The 23,172-nt window shown below is 45.7% G+C and overlaps 1 protein-coding gene across 2 annotated transcripts in view; it reads right to left on the reverse strand.

The window, feature by feature from the left end:
• LOC133422945 (NACHT, LRR and PYD domains-containing protein 14-like) overlaps positions 1-23,172 on the reverse strand; it is a 471,822-nt gene that overhangs the window by 169,007 nt on the left and 279,643 nt on the right. The window contains exon 25 of one of the 2 annotated variants that reach the window (XM_061713002.1): positions 22,175-22,351. The exons of the other annotated variant lie outside the window; for it this stretch is intronic. Within the exon in view, the coding sequence (XP_061568986.1) occupies positions 22,175-22,351 (177 nt within the window). The remainder of the gene's footprint in view (positions 1-22,174; positions 22,352-23,172) is intronic. 2 annotated transcript variants of the gene reach the window in all.

The following is a 23,172-nucleotide window of genomic DNA, read 5'->3' on the forward strand; positions in this document are numbered from 1 at the left end:
GGTAATTTGCTTGCTTGGTGAAGGCAGTTTTAGCTAAGGTCCTCTCTTGCTTCAGTTGCTTGACTGTTTTCCCAAGAGTTTCCTTCGCCATGGTGAAGAGTTTTCAGTCAATTTGTCCTCCTTTTGCGTCGACAGCTTGGCTTCAGGCCTTTTATCCTTGTCTTCACTGCCACGCTGGTTATCAACTGTCAAGTTATGCGTTTGTTCTGACCACAACTCTGCCCAAACTTGAAAAACTGCTTGATCAATTATAGAAGGATGCAATGGACAACTCAATTCTTCTTCATCCAATGTTTTTATTTTCTTGAAGATGGGTTTAGTTTGATGGGTTTAAACGGGGGTAATCAAATAATGTAATGGGATGGGATAAAGAAGAGTAGTAGTAGGTTGATAACCTTTAAGATAAACAGAAAAGACATTAATTAGACTCAATTTAAACAATCAGTAAGCATGTTCCTTTAGGATTTCTAAATAATATGTCACTCAAACATTTAAATTAAATTCTCAAAGACAATTTCTTAACTTAATAATGTCTCAAAATGATCAATATTAACTAAACATAAAGTACCATCATGTTTACCTATTTTCAACAATCTATACATGCTTAAATTAAAATAAACAAATTAAGTCAACTTAAATTGCATTGGATTTCCTAAACTAAAAAACCCAATCACATCCACATTCAAACTGGTTCTTTCCTACCAGTTGCGTCTTTTAATCGATCAGGAGCTGTGGTCAGGAGTTGTTACCATGAGGGAGATGAGCTTACAGACCAGACCAAACATTTCCTGCCATGCCTTCCTTGGCACAGGTGAACATGGCCCCAATTAGTGCACTTCCTGGGAGCACCAGTACTGTGTGGTCGCCCTCTGCTGGTTTGGAGTATGAACTTTGTATTTGACACAACACGCACTAATATACTTGGGAAACGGCTAGGCACCAAATATAATATATTTAATTTTCTCAGATGGCAAAAATAAGAACTTTATTGATCCCACAAATGAGTAATTCATGTTATATCAGCTATAGAGAACAGGGTAGTGCCGAAAAACAACATATAGTGCCCCACCTTGTTTCTCTTTCCTTTTATTGCAACACATTCATTTACATACATGCCAGTGGTACATAAACACTGCATTGATCACCACACTACACACACTACACATACTGCACCATCACTGTCTCGTCTTTTTCTTTTTCTACAACCGTGATTTTAGTCGTCTTACAGAATCACGAATTCATCTGTTAATAAAATATGTAAAATATGTCAAAGTGAAGGACACACACACTCACACACCTAATCTAACGTCTGCTGCAAGGTGGAAAGGTGAATAAATCTCACTGTGAAAGCTTTTATCAGATAAAAGTAGTGACCATGAATATATATGAAGACACTTGTTAAAAGAAAACTCTGACATCAACTCTGTTTGGCTGCATCAACCTGTAAGCTACAAACAAAAACGTACTTTTGTTGGGGACAAATTCTCAGTGAGAATTAACTTTACAAATACAAAATTTCCCCATTAAGAGCTTTCATTTGCTGGTTTTAAGGTAAGTTATCATTAAATAGTAAAAGTAAAACTAAATTTATTATTTTTGGAAATCGACCTATTAATCAAAGTGTACAAATCACTATTGATAATGTGGAAGTGGAAAGAGTTTTTGTTAATACGTTTCTTGGAGTGGTTATTGACCATAAGCTGTGCTGGAAGCCTCACGTCAACTTCTTAAAAAAACTAAATATCAAAAACCATTGCAATTCTATATAAATGTAAAAATATTCTAACATTAAACTCACTAAAACTCCTGTATCAATCTTTAATAAAACCAACGTACTAACTAACTAACATACTGTATAGAAGTATGGGGACACACATTTAAGACAATCACGAAACCAATATTTTTACTCCAAAAAAAAGCAATGCGACTCATAAACAAAGTTGGATACAAGCACTCAACCAACCAATTATTTATAGATTCAAATGAGCTTAAATTCAATGAACTGGTGGACTTCAAAACTGCACAGCTCATGTTCAAAATCAACAATAACATGCTGCCAGACTGTATCCAAAATATGTTTAATTTAAGACAAAGCCATTACAACCTCAGAGGGGAGAGCAGATACAGGAAATCAACAATCAGAACCAACACCAAACTGAGATGCTACAGTGGCAGCGGTGGATTTATGGAATAAGTTGGATAGGGATTTGAAATTATGTAGAACCTTAACCTTGAAAAAAAACATTGAAAAGAAGGATGATTTCTTTATGTTAAATTAATCAGTGGTGATGCTTGCTATGTTGATTTGGGTATTTATTTAATTGGTGATTTGCTTAGATTTTTTAAGGATGAAGGAAACATGTAGACTGCACCTTTATTTTAAAAATGTTTTTTATTTCTTGAGGAATTTTTGTTATCCCCATGGAGGCAATTTGTTTTACTGGCAGTCTTTCTCTTACTTCTTGCTTTTATTTCATTAATTTAATTAATCTTTTTGAGGGTAGGCAAATAATAAGCTTTGCTTCAGCCTACCCCTTTTTTTTTGTTCCTTTCAAAATAAATTGACAATAAACAGTTAAAAGCACGACGACAACGAGTCTGTTTCGAGGAGAAATTTGTGTAAAAACAATCTTCATCCGTCTTCTGTCATTAATTAATGTAATTACAGTCTGTAATCTATCAATAGTTCTGCAGTTTGGATGAATTACACACGATAATGTTGTTAAAGCGCCTTTCTACAAAGAAATGTACGTTTTACGTCTCATTTATTCATTCACACACGCACTAATATACTTGGGAAACGGCTAGGCACCAAATATAATATATTTAATTTTCTCAGATGGCAAAAATAAGAACTTTATTGATCCCACAAATGAGTAATTCATGTTATATCAGCTATAGAGAACAGGGTAGTGCCGAAAAACAACATATAGTGCCCCACCTTGTTTCTCTTTCCTTTTATTGCAACACATTCATTTACATACATGCCAGTGGTACATAAACACTGCATTGATCACCACACTACACACACTACACATACTGCACCATCACTGTCTCGTCTTTTTCTTTTTCTACAACCGTGATTTTAGTCGTCTTACAGAATCACGAATTCATCTGTTAATAAAATATGTAAAATATGTCAAAGTGAAGGACACACACACTCACACACCTAATCTAACGTCTGCTGCAAGGTGGAAAGGTGAATAAATCTCACTGTGAAAGCTTTTATCAGATAAAAGTAGTGACCATGAATATATATGAAGACACTTATTAAAAGAAAACTCTGACATCAACTCTGTTTGGCTGCATCAACCTGTAAGCTACAAACAAAAACGTACTTTTGTTGGGGACAAATTCTCAGTGAGAATTAACTTTACAAATACAAAATTTCCCCATTAAGAGCTTTCATTTGCTGGTTTTAAGGTAAGTTATCATTAAATAGTAAAAGTAAAACTAAATTTATTATTTTTGGAAATCGACCTATTAATCAAAGTGTACAAATCACTATTGATAATGTGGAAGTGGAAAGAGTTTTTGTTAATAAGTTTCTTGGAGTGGTTATTGACCATAAGCTGTGCTGGAAGCCTCACGTCAACTTCTTAAAAAAACTAAATATCAAAAACCATTGCAATTCTATATAAATGTAAAAATATTCTAACATTAAACTCACTAAAACTCCTGTATCAATCTTTAATAAAACCAACGTACTAACTAACTAACATACTGTATAGAAGTATGGGGACACACATTTAAGACAATCACGAAACCAATATTTTTACTCCAAAAAAAAGCAATGCGACTCATAAACAAAGTTGGATACAAGCACTCAACCAACCAATTATTTATAGATTCAAATGAGCTTAAATTCAATGAACTGGTGGACTTCAAAACTGCACAGATTATGTTCAAAATCAATAATAACATGCTGCCAGACTGTATCCAAAATATGTTTAATTTAAGACAAAGCCATTACAACCTCAGAGGGGAGAGCATATACAGGAAATCAACAATCAGAACCAACACCAAACTGAGATGCTACAGTGGCAGCGGTGGATTTATGGAATAAGTTGGATAGGGATTTGAAATTATGTAGAACCTTAACCTTGAAAAAAAACATTGAAAAGAAGGATGATTTCTTTATGTTAAATTAATCAGTGGTGATGCTTGCTATGTTGATTTGGGTATTTATTTAATTGGTGATTTGCTTAGATTTTTTAAGGATGAAGGAAACATGTAGACTGCACCTTTATTTTAAAAATGTTTTTTATTTCTTGAGGAATTTTTGTTATCCCCATGGAGGCAATTTGTTTTACTGGCAGTCTTTCTCTTACTTCTTGCTTTTATTTCATTAATTTAATTAATCTTTTTGAGGGTAGGCAAATAATAAGCTTTGCTTCAGCCTACCCCTTTTTCGGTCTAGATGTTATTTGTTTATTTGTATACTGGAAACTTTTTTGTAATGTTTTCTTTGAACAGTGTATTCGTTTTCTTGTTGTCATTTTTATTCTTTGTTTTTTTTGTGTCATGACCGAAAATAAAGTAAACTAAACTAAACTAAAAACTAAGGTAACAGAAAAACATCTTGTTGAGCAACAGGCTCTTTTGTGAGCTGCAGGAAGGAACTGAGGTCTTTGTATGATCAAATATATTTCTGTGGGAAAACAACACGTCCACATTTAAAATAAGTTCACTCAAGTTAATTCATATGTTAAAGATACATGTTTATAGTTGGTATCAAACATCCATCTTATCTGTTTGAAGAGTTAGAAAACAAGAAAACTAACAAGATTAAGACGCAGCTGGAGACACATTACACCCTGGAAACAGAAAGCGTCTTGAGTTGGAGGCCAAATACAGTCAGATGAGTGGGTTTCCATCAGCATCCGTTCAGGATAAAAGCTGGAAGGCTGGAAGGTAACGGTACCGACCAGATCCTCCGTCTTTTCAGCCTGTTTATGACAACATGAGTTTCTGTTATCTTCTGAGTCCTGATGAACTCGATGCCATCATCGTTCACGTGAGCGACCGACAAGAAGCGGCATCCCCCTGTGGAGCGGATCTCACAGTGAGGGAGGTGAAGCTGACACATGGACCCCTCCTTCACACACCTGATGTCAAACAGGGGTCCTGCAGCTTCTTGTGATGTGGGCTCAGCTGGCTCCTGCTCCAAGGAAGGATCCTGTACAGAACCTGGCCTCCGTCCTTCATGTGAAACACCAGTCTCTCTGCACTGGTACTGACCTGGACGGGAGCACTGGAACCTGTAGCTTTCACCAGCAGACTCATCAGTGCAGGCAGGTGTGAACTCCTCAAAGCTGCTGCTCAGGTTCCCGGCAGGGAAACTTCCACATCTTTTTAGGGCTCTGCTTTCTGCAGAAGGTTGATGAGTGGGCGAGGGAAAGCTGCTTGAACGGGACCTGCTGCAGGACTTTTCCTTCCTCTCACAGGAACCTGTGGTGGAGAGTTGTAGAGGACGAGAGGAAGGCGGAGCGTTGCTCGCTGGGATCGGCTTCATTCTGATAAAAGGCTCACATCCTTCTCCCAGGTTGGAGTCTTCTTCTTCATGCTGTTGTGTCTCTTCACTGCTGCTTTCAGCAGATTTAGGACCAGGGGCAGAAGGAATGTTAGTCTGAGAGCAGGAAGGTGCGGTGGGAGCAGACCAGGGTGTTTGATGAGGGAGAGGTGGAGGTTGGTGGAGACACAAGCTTCACCAACCTTTGCTGGTGTTGAGAGATTATAGGAGGACGTCTCCTCTGAGAAGAGTTCACCTGGTCCACCGTCATCTGTTTGGTTCATTTTATGCAGATAAAAAAAGATGAGACTGTTGTTTTATTTGATACTAAACTCAATTTTATATCTAATTTTATATTTACACCTGCAATACTGTAACAACAAGACTTTAGGCATATGAGAGTTTATGGAAACGGACGACTCTATACACTCTATTTGTAGGGAGTGTAACTCAACCTATAAATATATATATATATATATATATATATATATATATATATATATATATATATATATATATATATATATATATATATATACACACACATGCATATACATATATGTATATATACATACATACATATATATATTTACATATATATATATATACATACATATATATATTTACATATATACATATATATATATATATATATATATATATATATATATATATATATATATATATATATATATATATATATTAATAATGTTGTACAAAAGTACACATTATTATCACTATTAAAGAAAAGGAGCAGGAAGAAGAAAACTTATAAATATATATATATATATATATATATATACAGTGCTTAATTAGTCAATGAAGAGGTCCCGGAACATCGAGGGCAGTGTTGGGCAAGTTACATCCAAAATATAATACATTATATATTACTAGTTACTGTCATTTGAAAGTAATTAGTTACATTACAATATTACTATATCTGAATTGTAATGCGTTACACTACTTGTGTATTACTTTTGAGTTACTTTCAACAAAATAGCAAAAAAAGATAAATCTTGTCCCACTGGCAGATTTTTCTACTTATTTCAAGTGAAAATTTACTTGAAACAGGTGAAAATTGTCAAATAAGTTATTTTTCTGGTGTTATTTTTCTGGTGATGACTCTAAATGTTGAAATAGCAGTAAAACGAAAGTTACGCCTGTAACTACGGTTCTATGAGTCCCGGATGACCGCCAGGCGGTGCTGTAAGCACTGGATATCTCCCCCTCGCACATGCGCATGTCGAGTACAATACCAACAATGTCACGTCACCCGTGACCCCTGCATGACCCCCGGAAGGGTATATCTTCCGGCGTCAGCATGGGATCGGCTCCTAGAATCTTCTCGCGAGAGCACGAGGATTCGGAGTGACCGGCAGGCCTGGCGGTCATCCGGGACTCATAGAACCGTAGTTACAGGCGTAACTTTCGTTCTATTTCGTCCCTACTGACCGCCAGGCGGTGCTGTAAGCACTGGATGACGAATACCAACAATGTCACATAGAATCCCGGTCACATACCTCACTGATCAGGGGCAGAAGGACCCGGGAGTAGAACCACGCCCAATGGTTGGGGAGTGGCGACATTGATCCGGTAAAACCTGGAGAACGTGTCCGGCGACGTCCACGAAGTCGCGGTGCAGATGTCCTCCAGAGGCACCCCCTGCAGGGCAGCCAAGAAGCTGCGACGCTTCTGGCCGAGTGGCACCTCACCCCCACTGGTAAGGGGCGGCCACTGGCCCTGTGGGCGCGCTCGACGGTGTCCACCACCCAGTGGGACGGCGCTGTCCAGAAACAGCACGCCCCCTGTTGGGGCCACCATGGCAGAGAACAAGCTGCTCCGACCGTCGCACAGGCGCGGTAGCATAAGCAGCAAGGGCCCGTACGGGGCACAAAGGGCTCGGCCCACTCTCTGCAGGACCTAGGGCAGGAACGCCACGTTCGGCCACAACATAGCCCCTGAGCTGACTGACAGGGCATGTAACTCATCGACTCGCCGATGTCATGGCAAGGAGAAAAGCTATCTCCGTAGAGAGCCACTTCAGGCCCACCCGGGCCAAGGGCCCAAAAGGGTGCAGAAGAGAGGGCACCTAGCACCATGGGCAGGTCCCACACTGCTCGGGGGTTTATATTCACGTATATGTTCTGGTTCTCTGGAAAGCGTCTAGAGACAACATCTGTTGTATTAGACGCTATATAAATAAAATCGAATGGAACCAAAAACTGGGGCCTTTGGGCCCCTCGGGGGGGTGGGGGGGCGTAGCCTCAGAGCCCCCCTGAGAAAGAGAAACCAGCCGGTGGCACCCCACGGTGGCATTCTCAACCAGGGCATGTTGCGATGAAATGACCGCCACATGCACCCTTAAAGTGGACTGAGCACGGCCACCATCCAGGAGGGACCGAAAGGAACCCCAGGATCGTGGCCACGGGGCAAAGAACAGGGTCCTCTGCCCCGTCTGCACACCAGGCAGAGAATCTCCCCCACTCGCACTCATACCAGAGGCGGGTGGGAGGCACATGGGCATTCGAGATGCCAGCCCTGACGGGTTCAGGACAGCTTGACAACAATGGGTCGGGCGCCGCAGCGGCCACACTCAGAGCCAAAAGCGACGGGGTCGGGGTGCAAAACCTGAATCCCCGGCTGGAAAAGACGGTCCCTCTGGGGGGCGTCATGTTGTGTCGCAGCAGAGCCCCCGCAGCAGTGGAAACTATGTTTCCCCGGTCGGAAGGGGGCCACCAAGAGGAGCCCGTGAGCCCTCTGGAGGACCCTCTGCAAAGGCGGCTTGCGCCGGGAGAGGAAGTCCGTCACCCGGTTCCTGTCTCCAGGCAGGAACATCGCCCGAAGGCCGGGCAGGCGAGGAGCTGTCCACGCTAGGAGGCCCCGGGACACCTGCAGCAGCTGTGCAGAGTCGGGGCCCCCTCTGGTGGCCGATCAAGGAACAGTGGACACACTGTCCGACCGACCCGGCACGTGCCTCTTGGCATCCAGGCGGGGCTGTCCAGCCACATTGCAGGGGGCGTAGCGACAGCAGGCCCAAAGGTATAAGAGGGGCAAGGGTTGCCATCACGCACCTGGTGAAAAAAATCCTCGGTGACAGGGAGAGCCCGCACAGGAGCACCCTGAACCGACAACGGTGGCCCCGGTAGGCGAGCCCCCGGAACCACCGGTGACGTGCCGCGACCGGCACGTGAAACAAGCGCCCTGCAGGTCCACAGTCGCAAACCACTTCCTCCTGACCAACGCAGAGCATCTGCTGTGGTCAAGCCTCCGGAAGGGCAGGACCTTCATGTATTCGTCGAGGTCCCTCAAGTCCAAGATGGGACGACGTCCGTCGTCTCACTTGCTGACGAGAAAGTAGCTCAAGTAGAACCCCCAGGCCGCGGCGGGGGGTCCACCGGCATGATGGCGCTCTTGGCCAGTAGGGCGGGCAACACCTGAGCCCAAGCCGGAATGTTTGCCGGGTCTCTGACCATGGTCATCTCAACCCGGCCGGAGATAGGAGGCCGGTGTCGGAACTGCAATACGTACCCCCGGGCTAGGGTGGAAACCACCCGGGCCCCAATGAGCAGGCAGCCCAGTAACCGAGCTGCTGCCGGAAAAGTAGCTGACGACCGGCTCCGTGGCCTTAGCGCCGTCTCCCCCGGGCTCCGGACGTCCCGGGGGGGCGACGGTCGGGATCAACGCCCCGACGCTGGTGGGACGGTCCGCGCACAGGGGGGCGAAAGTCACCAGCAGGCTGACTCACAGACCGCTGAAAGCCGCGCCGGCCGCCGTGGGCAGGCGGCCGGGGGCGAGGCCCGGGGGCCGGTGAAGGGCCTCCCGGTGTACAGGAGGCGGCCGCACCCCTGTGAAGGTACACCAGCCGCTGCCTGGTCTCATCAGCCAGGGCGGTGCGGTTCAGAGCTTCCAGGGCAGTTGCCCCAAACAGCTCCCCCGGTTCTGCCGGTGCCTGACGAAGAACCCTACGAGCAGTCTCCGTCAGGGGTGACTGCGCCAGTCAGACATGACGGCGCGTGTGCACCAGGGTGGACATCAGCCGCCCCAGTTCCCTCGTTTGGGAGGCAAAAAGCCTGTAGGGATATGTCACACATGTCCTGTGTGGAATCATCCACCTGTGCATCCTGCAGGGAGGTGGAGAGAGCCAGTAGCAGATGAAAAAAGGGTGTTCCCCAGCCGGCCGATGCGTGCCGCTGTTTCATAAGCCTTACAAATATGCCCATCAGTAACCCTACTCTGGGTAGAGGGGCACTTGGGATCTGGCTTCAGAGCCTCATCAGGAGCCACTATCAGTGCTGCAATGGAGGGCTCGATGGGGGGGGCATGTGGTGGAGACCAGCCACAGCAGCGTCCTCCATCGCCGTCAGAGCACGGTCATCAGCCGGCTGTGACATCTCTCCAGCATGAGTGCAGCTCCCTCAAAAAACTCCGACAAAGACGGAATGTGAATTCCACCGGAGAAGGATTGCGCCTGTGGAAGGCGCTAGAGGCCACCTCCGCACGCGGTGCATTCGGCTGCAAGTGTGCCAGGGCAGTGCGGATAATGCTCTGCACGGAGGAACAAACCGTCCCCTCCCGAGAGCTCTGGGCAGATGAGTGCGAGGAGAACCCCGAGCGCTGTGAGGCCGGGTCCCCTGATGACACGTTGAAGTGGCTCGCCGAGGCTGCAATGGAGATGGCGTCCTCCGGCAGCGGCGGTGGCGACCCCAGAGCAAACTCTGGCATGGCAGGTTCCACCTGGCCAGTACCAGGTTGCAGATTGAGGAGGGGCGCCATCATCTGCTCCATGTCGGCAGCCAAGCGATCTACCTTCGAGGAGAGCTGGCTCGTCATCCGCCGTCGTTTGGGGGCCCCCACCACTCTCTTTGCCGATCGCTTCAGAGAAGACCCCGGCTGAGATGAGGGGAGGCTGGCCAACGGCCCCGCTGCTCAGGGCCGAGGCACGACACGCAGAGGTCCTGGTCATCCGCAGGGTCCAGGGCGGCCATGCACCCTGGGCATGAACGCTCCATCACAGCGACCGGTGGGAGAGGGAGGGGACACGCTGCCGTCGCCACGGATGTGCTGGCAGGAGAGAGGAGCGGACACGCTGCCGTTCACACGAATGTGTCGGTGGGAGCGGTCACGCTGCCGTCACCACGGATGTGCCGGTGGGAGAGGGGAGCGGACGCGCTGCAGTCACCACGTAGGTGTCGGTGGGAGAGGGGAGCGGAAACGCTGCCGTCACCACAGCGAGCACGCTGCCGTCACCACCAATATGCCGGTGGGAGAGGGGAGGGCCACGCTACCGTCAGCACGGATGTGTCAGTGGGAGAGGGGAGCGGAAACACTGCCGTCACCACAGCGAGCACGCTGCCGTCACCACCAATATGCCGGTGGGAGAGGGGAGCGGCCACGCTACCGTCAGCACGGATGTGTCAGTGGGAGAGGGAGCGGACACGCTGCCGTCACCACGGATGTGCTGGTAGGAGAGACGAGCGGACACGCTGCCGTCCACACGAATGTGTCGGTGGGAGCGGTCACGCTGCCGTCCACACGAATGTGTCGGTGGGAGAGGGGAGCGGTCACGCTGCCGTCACCACGGATGTGCCGGTGGGAGAGGGAGCGGACGAGCCGCCATCACCACGTAGGTGTCAGTGGGAGAGGGGAGCGGAAACGCTGCCGTCACCACAGCGAGCACGCTGCCGTCACCACCAATATGAAGGCGGGAGAGGGGAGGGCCACGCTACCGTCAACACAGGTGTGTCAGTGGGAGAGGGGAGCGGAAACGCTGCCGTCACCACAGCGAGCACGCTGCCGTCACCGCCAATATGCAGGCGGGAGAGGGGAGGGCCACGCTGCCGTCACCACGGCTATGAGAAAAGGCAAAAACAGGCATCTTTACTCAAAAAGAAGAGAACAATCCTCTCTCGTTTCTTTCCTTTTTCTTTTTTTTTTTTTTTTTTCAAAAGAAAAAAATAATCTGCAAGGAAAAAATAATGTCGTCACATTAATAAAGTGGGAGAGGGAGCGAAACGCTGCCGTCACCACAAATGAGCCGGTGGGAGAGGGGCGTGGCCTTCACCACGGCTGTAAGAAAGACCAAAAAAGGTGTTTGTATTGTTTTTTCAAAAGAAAAAAATAATCCTTTTCCGTCTTTTTTTTTTTTTTTTTTCAAAAGAAAAAAATAATCTGCAAGGAAAAAATAATGTCGTCACATTAATAAGTGGGGAGAGCAAGCGAAACGCTGTCTCCCTGCGCAGATTGTGATCAGGTGTCAGGCGCAGCTTGACAGCTTACCTTCTGTCAGCTGGGCAGGGGGGCGGGGCGGGGAGACGCCGCCGCCACCCGACACCATCAATACCGCGTCGGCCACAGCTCCTCGGAGGACGAAAAAAAATCGTTACTCCTACCTTACGGCACGAAGCTGCACAGGGCCGGCGGGTTTCTTAGGGAGGAAAAAAAGGAGCTTCACAAAGCTCCTATTTCCGTCCTGTACTTCAGACGCGCGATGCGAGAAGAAAAAAGGAGCCGATCCCATGCTGACGCCGGAAGATATACCCTTCCGGGGGTCATGCAGGGGTCACGGGTGACGTGACATTGTTGGTATTGTACTCGACATGCGCATGCGCGAGGGGGAGATATCCAGTGCTTACAGCACCGCCTGGCGGTCAGTAGGGACGAAATAGAACCACATTCATTGATGAAATGACATAAGGGATGGAAAGGAGGGATGGCAGTTTTACAGGGGGGATGATTTGGACCGTTTTTATTTCAGGGGGGATGATTTGGACCGTTTTTATTTCAGGGGGGATAATTTGGACCGTTTTTATTTCAGGGGGGATGATTTGGACCGTTTTTATTTCAGGGGGGGATGATTTGGACTGTTTTTATTTCAGGGGGGATGATTTGGACTGTTTTTATTTCAGGGGGGGATGATTTGGACCGTTTTTATTTCAGGGGGGATGATTTGGACTGTTTTTATTTCAGGGGGGATGATTTGGACCGTTTTTCTTTCAGGGGGGATGATTTGGACTGTTTTTATTTCAGGGAGGATGATTTGGACCGTTTTTCTTTCAGGGGGGGGGGGGGGATTTGGACCGTTTTAATTTCAGGGGGGGGTGCCATCACATCACCTCTCATCCCCCCTCAACTCGAATACTGCTCACACGGAACTCAGAACTTCTTCATAAATAACTCCCAGAGAGAAAAAAAAACACCAGCAAGCTAACAAACAAACCAATAAAGCTCTCAGAGTTAAAAAAACGAACCAGCAATCAACCTCTCCTCCTGATGGGCTGCAGGTGTGGTTTAAGGCTGATTTATGGTTCCGCGTTACACCAACGCAGGCCATATGCCGTGGGTTACGCGAACTACTGCGTACCCTACGGCGAAAGCTCTGCGTCGATTTAACGCGGAACCATAAATCCGCTCTCACAGCGCGACTGACTGTGAGCCCGGCTCGTGTCCTCGCCGCGCGCAGCTCCTCGCCGACTCCGCGCTCATATATATTTAATAAATGTATAAAACCCATATATTAATAAGGGGGCGAGCCCTAACGCTGAGACCATGGTAGATTTAAGTTACACGCGGACACGCCGCACTGTTGACTTTTCCCTGCCGGCTCTGCTCATTGAACAGTCCCCACACAAACAGTGTCCAGCGGCGCTACGTTCCGCTGCGCCGCGTTCCCAACGCTTTTTTCTGTTGTCGGGATGTCTCGCGGACGCGGTGTTGGTGAATTCTTTAAAAAACAATAGCTAAACGGGTTAAAATGCGTTGTAACGCGCGTTACTTAGATTGTAACGAGTAAAATATTACCGAAAATGTATTAGTAATGCGTTATATTACTGCGTTACAGCAAATAGTAATACATTACTGTAATTGCGTTACTTTTGTAACGCGTTACCCCCAACACTGATCGAGGGTGCACCGGGGGGGGGAACCCCCCCCCCCCGGGAATTTTTTTGAGCATAATGCATTTAAATGCATCAATCTGGTGCACTTTGGAAAGCAAGAATAACAATAATAGGGTGTCTGCTCCCTTAACTTACCTTGGAAACATATCCTCTTCGGAGCTTCTCTACCCGGCTAAACTTTTATTCTCCCCTCTGTTTGTGTGTGAGCACAGCATGCACAGCCTCCACCGCTGATTGGCTGTTTCCCGTGCCTGTCTCTGTGTGTAACCAATCAGATGGTGCTGTGGGCGGGACATTGCTGCAGAGTGCAGTGACTGCAGGCAGAGAGATGCGGCTGCATCAACCCCAAAATAACGCCGTTTTAAATTGTACAAACACAATATTGGTATCGTTGGAAAGGGAAAAATGTCCTCTTAATTTTAGGGGGGCTGAGATCAAATTATGGCGGGCTTCAGCCGTTTTTTTATTTGTAGTGAGAACATAATCCACAGCAACCGACACAAATCCATTCATGTGTATGTGTCCGCGGCGCAAGGAGCACATTGATTGTGCTGCAGCTGCACTCATCGCCGCTTGTTGCTTTTCTGATTCGTTTTGAAGAATCATGCAACTCTTCCTTCTTTTGAAAAAAAAACAGTAAATTCAGCTGTCTTTTTGACATGTTTGCGTTGCTCGCTGCTTGCTCCCCAGATCCAGCAAATTTCCAAAGTTTTTTTGGTCGGGGGCGTGGTTTGCTGGCCCATCTTTTCATTGCATCAACAAATCTCCGACTCTTTCAAATGACGTTAAATCTTTATAAACAACATGAAATGCTTGGGATTTGTTCTGTAAATGAATTTATGCATATTATTATTTTTTATACATAAAAAAAAAAACGTTTTTATATTATTATTGTTTTATATATATACGAGAGGTGCCGGATCTGCCCAAATAAGTCCCGGAACGCAGGGAGGCCAAAATCGAGAGGTGCCGGATCTTGTTCCGGCAGGATCCGGCACAAATTAACCCCTGTATATATACATATACATATATATACATACATATATATACACACACACACACAAACACACACAAATATATATATATATATATATATATATATATATATATATATATATATTGTAATGAAATGTCAGGAGGGTCTCTGTGCCTGCCGGTGTGGATGCTGCAGGGAGGAGTTCTAGTACCTGATTGTGAATCACTTGCACCTGTGTCAGCTAGGAGAGGAATAAAAGAGGGGTGTGAATGACTGGACGGGGAGTGGGGAATACTTCAGTTTCTGTTCGAAGCTGCGGCACCGGGCTGGGAGGGTGCGGATCGCAGCTTTTATTGTTGCCGGCCGCGAAGACAGCTGGATAGGGGAGAGAGCCTTTTCTGAGTGAGGAGGGGAGGCTGGATGCCTCCTTTAGATAGTGAGGGACCGGGGTGTAGTAGGTGCCCATGCCTTCTCCTTACTGAGGCTTCCCTGCCACAAACTGCTGCCGGTTGTCACTAACCTGGCCGCAGTGAGTTTGGTCCGTGACGCTTCACGGGCAACTCCATGCTGACACCCCGTGGGGGGGTGTCGTCGCCAGACCGGGCGAGACATGGGCGTGGTAGTGGGGGGAAAAGTGGACCTGACTACCCAGGGCCCGAGTAGAGAGAGGGGCCCATGAAAATCCTGATTTTTTTTTTTTTGTGATGTTTTTATTTCGAATGAATTGGGCCCTCCAATTAATTGGTGTCATAATTTATTTCAAATATATTGATAACATCAAATGAGAGAATGAACTTAATGTCACAGTTCTCCCAACATATTAGACATTCTGGGGCCCCCCTCTTGGAGATGCAAAATGGTTTAGTCCGCCCAACAGCGACCGGCAACAGGTCAGACAGTGCCCAGATCAGAGACCTGTGTGCAGGACATCATGCTGCCCAAAAAACATAAATCGGGCTATCAGAAAAAGAAAGAGAGGAAACAAGAAGAAAGACGGCAGAATGAGGGGAGGCAGCTGCAGACTGCTTTCTTTCCCAAAGGTGAACCAAGTTAGCTTGTCATGCAAAGTCCAATTAAAGTTAACATAGTCCACTCCAGACAGCTGCTGCTTATACAGGCCCGGTTCTACGAGGGTGCATAAGCATTGCACCCTCAGTTTATGTGTTTGCTCAGTTGAAAAGACGAAAAAAAAACTGACAACTGCGCGCGCGTTAAGCCTAATTTAGGGTTCCGCGTTAAATCGACGGCGTAGGGTACGCGGCGACGCGCACCGTACGTTCGCATCTCCGCGTATCCTACGCCGTAAGATTTGCGTTGGTGCATCGCTGAACCATAAATCGGCCGGTGTCCGTCACTCATATACAAGACGCTGCTCTCTGCTGCACCGTTAACACAAAGTAACGATGGATATTTAGAAGTGGTTCAAGCACAACCACGCCAGCAAGTTTACAGGACTGTCTCAGAAAATTAGAATATTGTGATAAAGTCCTTTATTTTCTGTAATGCAATTAAAAAAACAAAAATGTCATACATTCTGGATTCATTACAAATCAACTGAAATATTGCAAGCCTTTTATTATTTTAATATTGCTGATTATGGTTTACAGTTTAAGATTAAGATTCCCAGAATATTCAAATTTTTTGAGATAGGATATTTGAGTTTTCTTAAGCTGTAAGCCATGATCAGCAATATTAAAATAATAAAAGGTTTGCAATATTTCAGTTGATTTGTAATGAATCCAGAATGTATGACATTTTTGCATTACAGAAAATAAAATGAAACTCCGTGCTGAGATTTAATAAATGATCCATCTAGCAATATTGCTGCTGCATATATCAACATGTAAATAACATACCAATATCACTGTAGGCTCAAGTGCACACTAGTAATATATTAATTGAATTTTTTCTCTCACGCGCCTCACGGGCATGGATAGGGGCCCACTGACATTGAGAGTGTACAGGGCCCAGAATTTGGTGCTACACCCCTGGGGCGAGATAAGTTAAACTCAAATACCGTATACATTGTCCGTTATTTGTTGTGTCCTTCATATTTTTTCCTTTCATGTCTATGTATTTGAGTGATTTGATGCCCGTTCATTTCCCTATATGAACCGGAGCATAATGTTTTAACGCATATTCCAGGGTAATTGATCCTTTGTCAGGGGCTCATTTAGAGGCGACGCTGAAGGCCCCCGGGCCCCCTGCCTCCCCCTAGTGGTGTGGAGTGGTTTTGACCTGCTTATAGTTTGGAGTGGTCCCTGTGGTTTGCTGTGCAGTTTTAGCACTGAGTTTTATTGGTTTGCTGTGTCAGCTATTTGGTTTTATAGTGTGCAGTGACTCTTTGACCGTGTGCCGGCCTCGTCTGGGTTTGTGGACTTGCATTTCGTGTGGCAGGGTTGTAGGGTGGCCATTGGTGTGCCATAGCTGTTAGCCTCTAGTTCTCAGCCTGTTGCAGGGGTCATATTGCCATTTTTAAACAAAGATATATTTTCTAATAAAGATTATTTTGTATCCTATCCCTGTGTATTTGTGTGGTTGATAAACATCCTCTTGCCTCTTATACCGGACCACACCGGTTTAATAAAGGTGGTGGCAGCTTTATATTATCAGTGAAAATATATAATCTAATAAACGAATAATTATTACAATATATATATATACATACATGTATACATACATTACACATCCCCTGACACGTCCTCCCCTCGTTCTGCAGGTTTTCTTCGCCTCGGTTCGTTCTGGAGGCAGCAGTCAAGTCTTCTTCATGACCCTCAATAGAAGCTCCATGATGAACTGGTAACCTGGGCCCCCCTTCAACCCCGTCTGCACCCCGACCACCGGCCCCGCCTGGAGGGACGGAGGGACGTCTGTGTACATGTATGTGTGTGTGACCCGTGGATGGAAACGACTGAGTGGACGCAGCTGTTGGGGGACAGCAGGGCCTGTAGATGGTCCCACTGCTGGAAGACTCTCCGCCTCCTCGGAGGATCCATGCACTGGTTGATCTGGGAGGTGGAAGGAGGTGGAAGGAGGTGGAAGGAGACTCCAGGTCGTCTTCGGACGGCCTGTATGAGCCGGGCGCTGAAGAGGAGACATTTCAAACAGGACGATCACGCTGCAAGCGTCCTGGCGGTGAAGCGGGTGTTCTGACTGCAGCAGCTTCTCTGTCGTTGTAGTCGGTAACCATTTCTGAGGTTATTAAAGTAGCATTAGATAAAACAAAAAAACAACACTTGAGGTTTTCGCTGAACATTAAATGCACAAGTGCTGGGACACGCCTCGCAGAGCCAGTTTTGCTTCGCTCATCGCAGCTTGATTAGATAAGATCCAAGTCATTTTGATGATTTCTTTTGTTTTTTTGTCCCACAAAAGAGGGCCCAGTTTTGAGAGGCGCCAGATACAGAGACCTCAACGCCGAGCGGCTGTGACCTGCGCCAGACGGAAGCTAACAATCATGAAAGAAAGACGGTAGCACCGCTCCAGTATTTCAGTGCTGCAGCCACTGGCGGCTGGCGGGGATATCTGGACCCCCAACAAACCCTCCCCGCCTGTAATGTCGCTGCTGTGACGACCACAACACTCACGCACTGCAGTTCTGCTGCTGAAATGGTCACTTAACGTTGCCCTTTTAGAGAAGCAGCAACTTTCTCCCACGAGCTGGATCTGGCTCCAAAAACGAGTCAGTCCTTAACAAGACGAAAGGTGAGATTCCACCACAAACAAGGCGTCTCCAGCATGAACCCAGGTCTCAAGAGCAGTTGGGGTCGCCCACTGAAGATGCTCATTGACAGATCAGCGTGACTAACAACTGCAGTTCCTGAGCTCTTTCACGTTGCCGTTCAGGTCAATCTGCTTCTTCGACTTGTCATTTCTACAAACTTTGAACGAGGAGCCTTAGATGTTCAAATTTAGGCATCTGTTGTAAATGTATTAACGTAACAACAGTAACAAGTAGATCTGGATAATAGAAGAGCTGTTTTGGTTGGAGGTTCCGTCATCAAACACCCAATTCCTGGTATTTTAGGCGGTTTCTGGATCTTTTTAACATTTGCTGCTCGTTGTTCTCACCAGCTTTTTATTCTGTCACTTTTGGCGGTAAAAGCAGACCTTGCGAAGCAGGTGAGATCACCGAGGGAACCAGCGACGCCTCGTTTCCACTTGCTTGTGAGCACTCGTGACACGTCCGGGGAGCCTGATTTCTACCACCGCGCATTATTGCATCTGCATTATTGTTGACGCTGCTCTGTAATTCCGGCACCAGCCACTAGTGTAGGCTCTTTTCCTGCAGCGCGTCGCCTCCTAGAGCAGACTTTCCTTCTGTGGCGCTGATGAATATTGAGCTCGAGTCACTTGTCTGATGAACCATAAGAAAACCAGGGAACAGAATCAAAGTTAATACAAGCTTTTATTATATCATGCACAATGTTTTCCAGCCGGAGGTACAATTTTCTGAAACCACAAGAGAGAAATGCACACGGTGGTCATCAATCCAGTCATATTTATACTGAAAAGGGAGGTGTTTTGTACGTTATAGGAGCCGATGTTGAACCTTATCTGGGAGGCCGACTGCAGTAAAAGAAACTTAAACATGTCACACTTTCAGCCATATATTTTCTGTTGTCTATCTCTAATCCGACATGTCAAACCAGCAAAGATCTACGAAAACCCAAACCCAGAGAAAAACAGGAGGGGACCCATCAATCTGAAACATCCGTTCCTGTTCACCGTCCTCACCTAAAGAAGAACTCAGCTAATCCGTCTGGTCATAAAAACAGGAGCTGGTTCTGCACTGAGAGCAACTATCAGAGTACAATCTTATAGAAAAAAACCCTCATACTTTTAACAGTTTCATAAAATCCTAACAACAAACTATCGTTTCGCCCGCGTTTATAAAGACGAAGAAGAAATGCAGAAGTGTAAATCAGGCTTTAGTCCATACGCTGCTCCGTAGTTTCTTCTCCCTCCGGTGTTTTTAAGGATGTGATTTGATTTTTAAAATGTTTAACTCATTTGGTTGATTTTGGAAATAAACTTTAGCATTAGCCTCCAGCTACAAGGGCCAGAACTATATTCTTGACCAGTAAGTTTGTTTCTGCTGCAAATGTAGACATTTCAACACGGAGGCCAAAGGAGACTCGTCTTTGGAGCCAGCCCCCAGTGGTCAGTCAAGGAACTGCAACCTCCTTTACTTCCGGGTTAGACTCAGCAGCCCAACCTTTTTATCTCCTTTTTTGGTCCAAATCTGCGGTTCCTTTAACACCGGAGGCTTTTCAAACAACAATATAACAGGAGTTTGAGTTTGGTGAATACGTTTGCTCTGATTCGTTGCTGTTTATTAAGTTGTGCAGTTTGTATGGGGACTTTTCTTTTATTCTGTTTTCACTTGATATTATTACGTTGTCGGGTTTGACTCTAGAAACTGGTGAGAAACATTTTCTTACACAACACTGAACATCACCTCATCATCTGGGCTTTTACCCGTCAATAGACGAGACGATACACTGGACGACTGTACAGTCGACCTCAACGTTATCTTGGGGATGCAAAGACGGAGCGTCGCCTGTTTTTGGGTGGATGGACTCTGAAGACTGTACGTGCTGGGATGTTTGGGTTCATCTTGTCATCTTTTTTGTCGTTCATGGATTCTTAAAAAGTGATACATGCGAGTGTCGGGGCTCCAAGGCCGAGTCCTCGTACGTCAGGATCTGAACCAACAGCCTGTGAATTAAGTCAGCAGGAACGGGCCGTCGGAGAAATCATAGATTAAAATGAATATATATATATACATACATGTGTGTATATTATATATATATATATATATATATATATATATACACATATATATATAATATACAATATACACACACACACATGTATATATATGTACACTGTAATAATTTTCATTATGATGATATACTGATCATTTTAGAGAAGGGCAGAAAAAATTATTCCTCCCTTATTAAAGCTTAGTTGTCTTTCTACAGAATAGAGAACATAGCTAAACTGTAAGAATTTCTTAAAAAAAGAATAATTACAATGTTTTTATTGTGGTATTATTTGTATTTGTATCACTTTTTGTACGTATCGAGACTGTGAACGTATGTTGGACCGTGGGCCTGTGTGTGTCTGGGGGAGCAGGTGAGTGCACAGGTGTGTGACTTGCATGTGAGTGGATGAATTCACTTTGTCTGAATCACTGAAATCTGAAAGACACGACCTCAGATAACACACATCTGTGATGCTGGGAATTCTTCAATAAATGTCCTCTCCTTGTACAGCAACCACACCGACTCGGTTCTTTTTTTCTTCTAAACAAACCTTGTTCTCAAAAGCACAACCTTTGACGACCTGACTTTTTTTTTTAAAGTTGTACAAAAACATCTGGCTGAGTGCTAACAACAGACCGAGTTAAGTTAGAAGAACTTAAAACCCTCTGTGACGTCACCCAGAGGTTTTCTGAAGAGTCGCTTTGAACCTCATTTAGTCCAAAAAATGAGTAGAACGGCACACAAGGGTATTTGACGAGGGGAGAGGTGGAGGTTGGTGGAGCCACATGTTTCAACCTTTGCTGGTGTTGAGAGATTATAGGAGGAAGTCTCCTCTGAGAAGATTCCACCTGGTCCACCGTCGTCTGTTTAGCTCTGTTTTATTCTGCAGATAAAAACAGATGAGACTGTTGTTTTATTTGACACTAAACTCATGACATCTGGAAATAATTTTATAGTTAGACCTGAAATCACAACAAGCAGTTCCTGTTTTATTTTGAAACACCGTGTCCTCGTGTTTCAGTTTTGTCTTGACTTCCCTTGTTCAGAAACGGTCACATGAAATTATAAGTTTACATATTTATGCACATAAACAAGGAGAGTTCTGCAGAGTTCGTAACCTCGATGAACCAATACGACGACTATTCCATCAACTGAACCTATTTATGATGAAATAACTGCACAAACATTGAATTTTTATGAAAAATTCAGTCCTGTTTATATATTATTATATTATCACTACAGTTATTATTAGATTTTAAAATACATGTTTTCTTATACTAGACCAATAATGTGATAACTTATTATATTATTGGTTCAAAAACTTAATTCCATTCTTGTTTGTTCCTGTTTGTGTTCCGTGTGAAACGGCCACGTTGACGAGGTTATTGGTGGATTTTCCATTCTGGGTTCCTTCAGAGTTCAGAGCTGCAGTGGAGCAGCTGTGTGTCTGAACATCCTGGAAGGCCGTCAGCTGGAATACTCCTTTATTTGTGGACACGTGAACACCAGCACAACACTGGTCTACAACACACATCTGGATCCTCTGATCCTGCAGCCTGTCATCATCCTCCTCTCACAGCTTCATGAGGAAAGCAGCCGCTGAGAAGCTGCAGCTTCACTGGAAACACTGGATCTTTGATAGACACTGGTTTTAGTAGAAAACTGCTGGAAGGAGCAGGACCGACTCCAACCTCCACTGACCTGAGAGTCTGCAGCTGGTAGTGTGGACTCTGCACCAGATCAGACAGCTGCTCCACATCTGCAGCATCCAGGCCGTTCCTGCTCAGGTCCAGATGTTTCAGATGGGAGGGGTTGGACTTCAGAGCTGAGACCAGAGAAGAACAGCTGATCTCTGACAGACTGCATTTCACCAACCTGAACAAAGACACCAGAGAAGAGAAACCAGAGCAGTCAGATGGTCAGTGTGGATCAGCAGGAGATCAGCCTGATGTCTGCAGGTTAGTGTCAACACAACTTTATCATCAGATTCATCTGAACACACAACTAAAACATGTCTGACCCCAGAGTCTCCAGTCTGCAGTCTGGACTCTCCAGGAAACCACGCAGATGTTTCACTCCTGAATCCTGCAGCTTCTGGTTCCAGCTCAGGTCCAGATGTTTCAGATGGGAGGGGTTGGACTTCAGAGCTGAGACCAGAGAAGAACAGCTGATCCCTGACAGACCGCAGTCCTGCAACCTGAACAAAGACACCAGAGTAGAAGAAACTTTAGGTTATTTCCATAACCCTGGTTCTCTGAGTAATATGAGTGAGATGTCTCACTATGGGATGCCCCGCTGCTTTAATCTCATTACACCAATCCTGATTGGCTGGTGAAACGTGTCCGTCCGCCGCAGGACCAGCTACCTTAGATATCCCGTGTGGACGACATCAGGACAACGAAGCGTACGTGAAGGAGCGGAGACGTCCAGCATAGAGAAACGGACTAAAGTGAGACTCGCCGCAGCACAGATGTCCCGGACAGAAACTCCCCTGAATCAGAACCAGGATGCCGCCAGGCTCCGAGTCCAGTGGGCACACAAGCCCACAGGCGGCTACAAACCCTGACTCGTATAAGCAGAAGCAGTCGCCTCCAACAGCCGGTGGGAAAGCTGCTTTGTGACAGTCTCCCCGTATGAGGACCAGCCCAGGAGACAGCTGATGCATGGGCGTAACCACGCATTCTTTGGGGGAGTCGTGTCCCCTCCAATATTGGGGAAATACCAATCTGTCCCCCCCAATATTATGTATAAATATGTTAAATATTTCCTCATTTTATGAAACCTGGCTCAACAGTCCGTCTCTTGTTATTTCCAATTATTTACAGATCAATTTATTTCCCTTTATAAGGAAAACTAAAGTGTGTGACCACCCCCCTCCCAATTGTACACTTGGTTGCGCCCATGTAACGGCGGCTCGGTTTGAAGCGCCGGCTCCGACCGCTAAACGACAGAGGAAACAATAGAAAGCGTTGTGTGAAACCATGGAGGGAGCAATGAGTCCTTCTTTACCCAAAAAGT

This window comes from Cololabis saira, chromosome 22 (assembly GCF_033807715.1).
Source record: "Cololabis saira isolate AMF1-May2022 chromosome 22, fColSai1.1, whole genome shotgun sequence".
Classification (NCBI taxonomy): domain Eukaryota; kingdom Metazoa; phylum Chordata; class Actinopteri; order Beloniformes; family Belonidae; genus Cololabis; species Cololabis saira.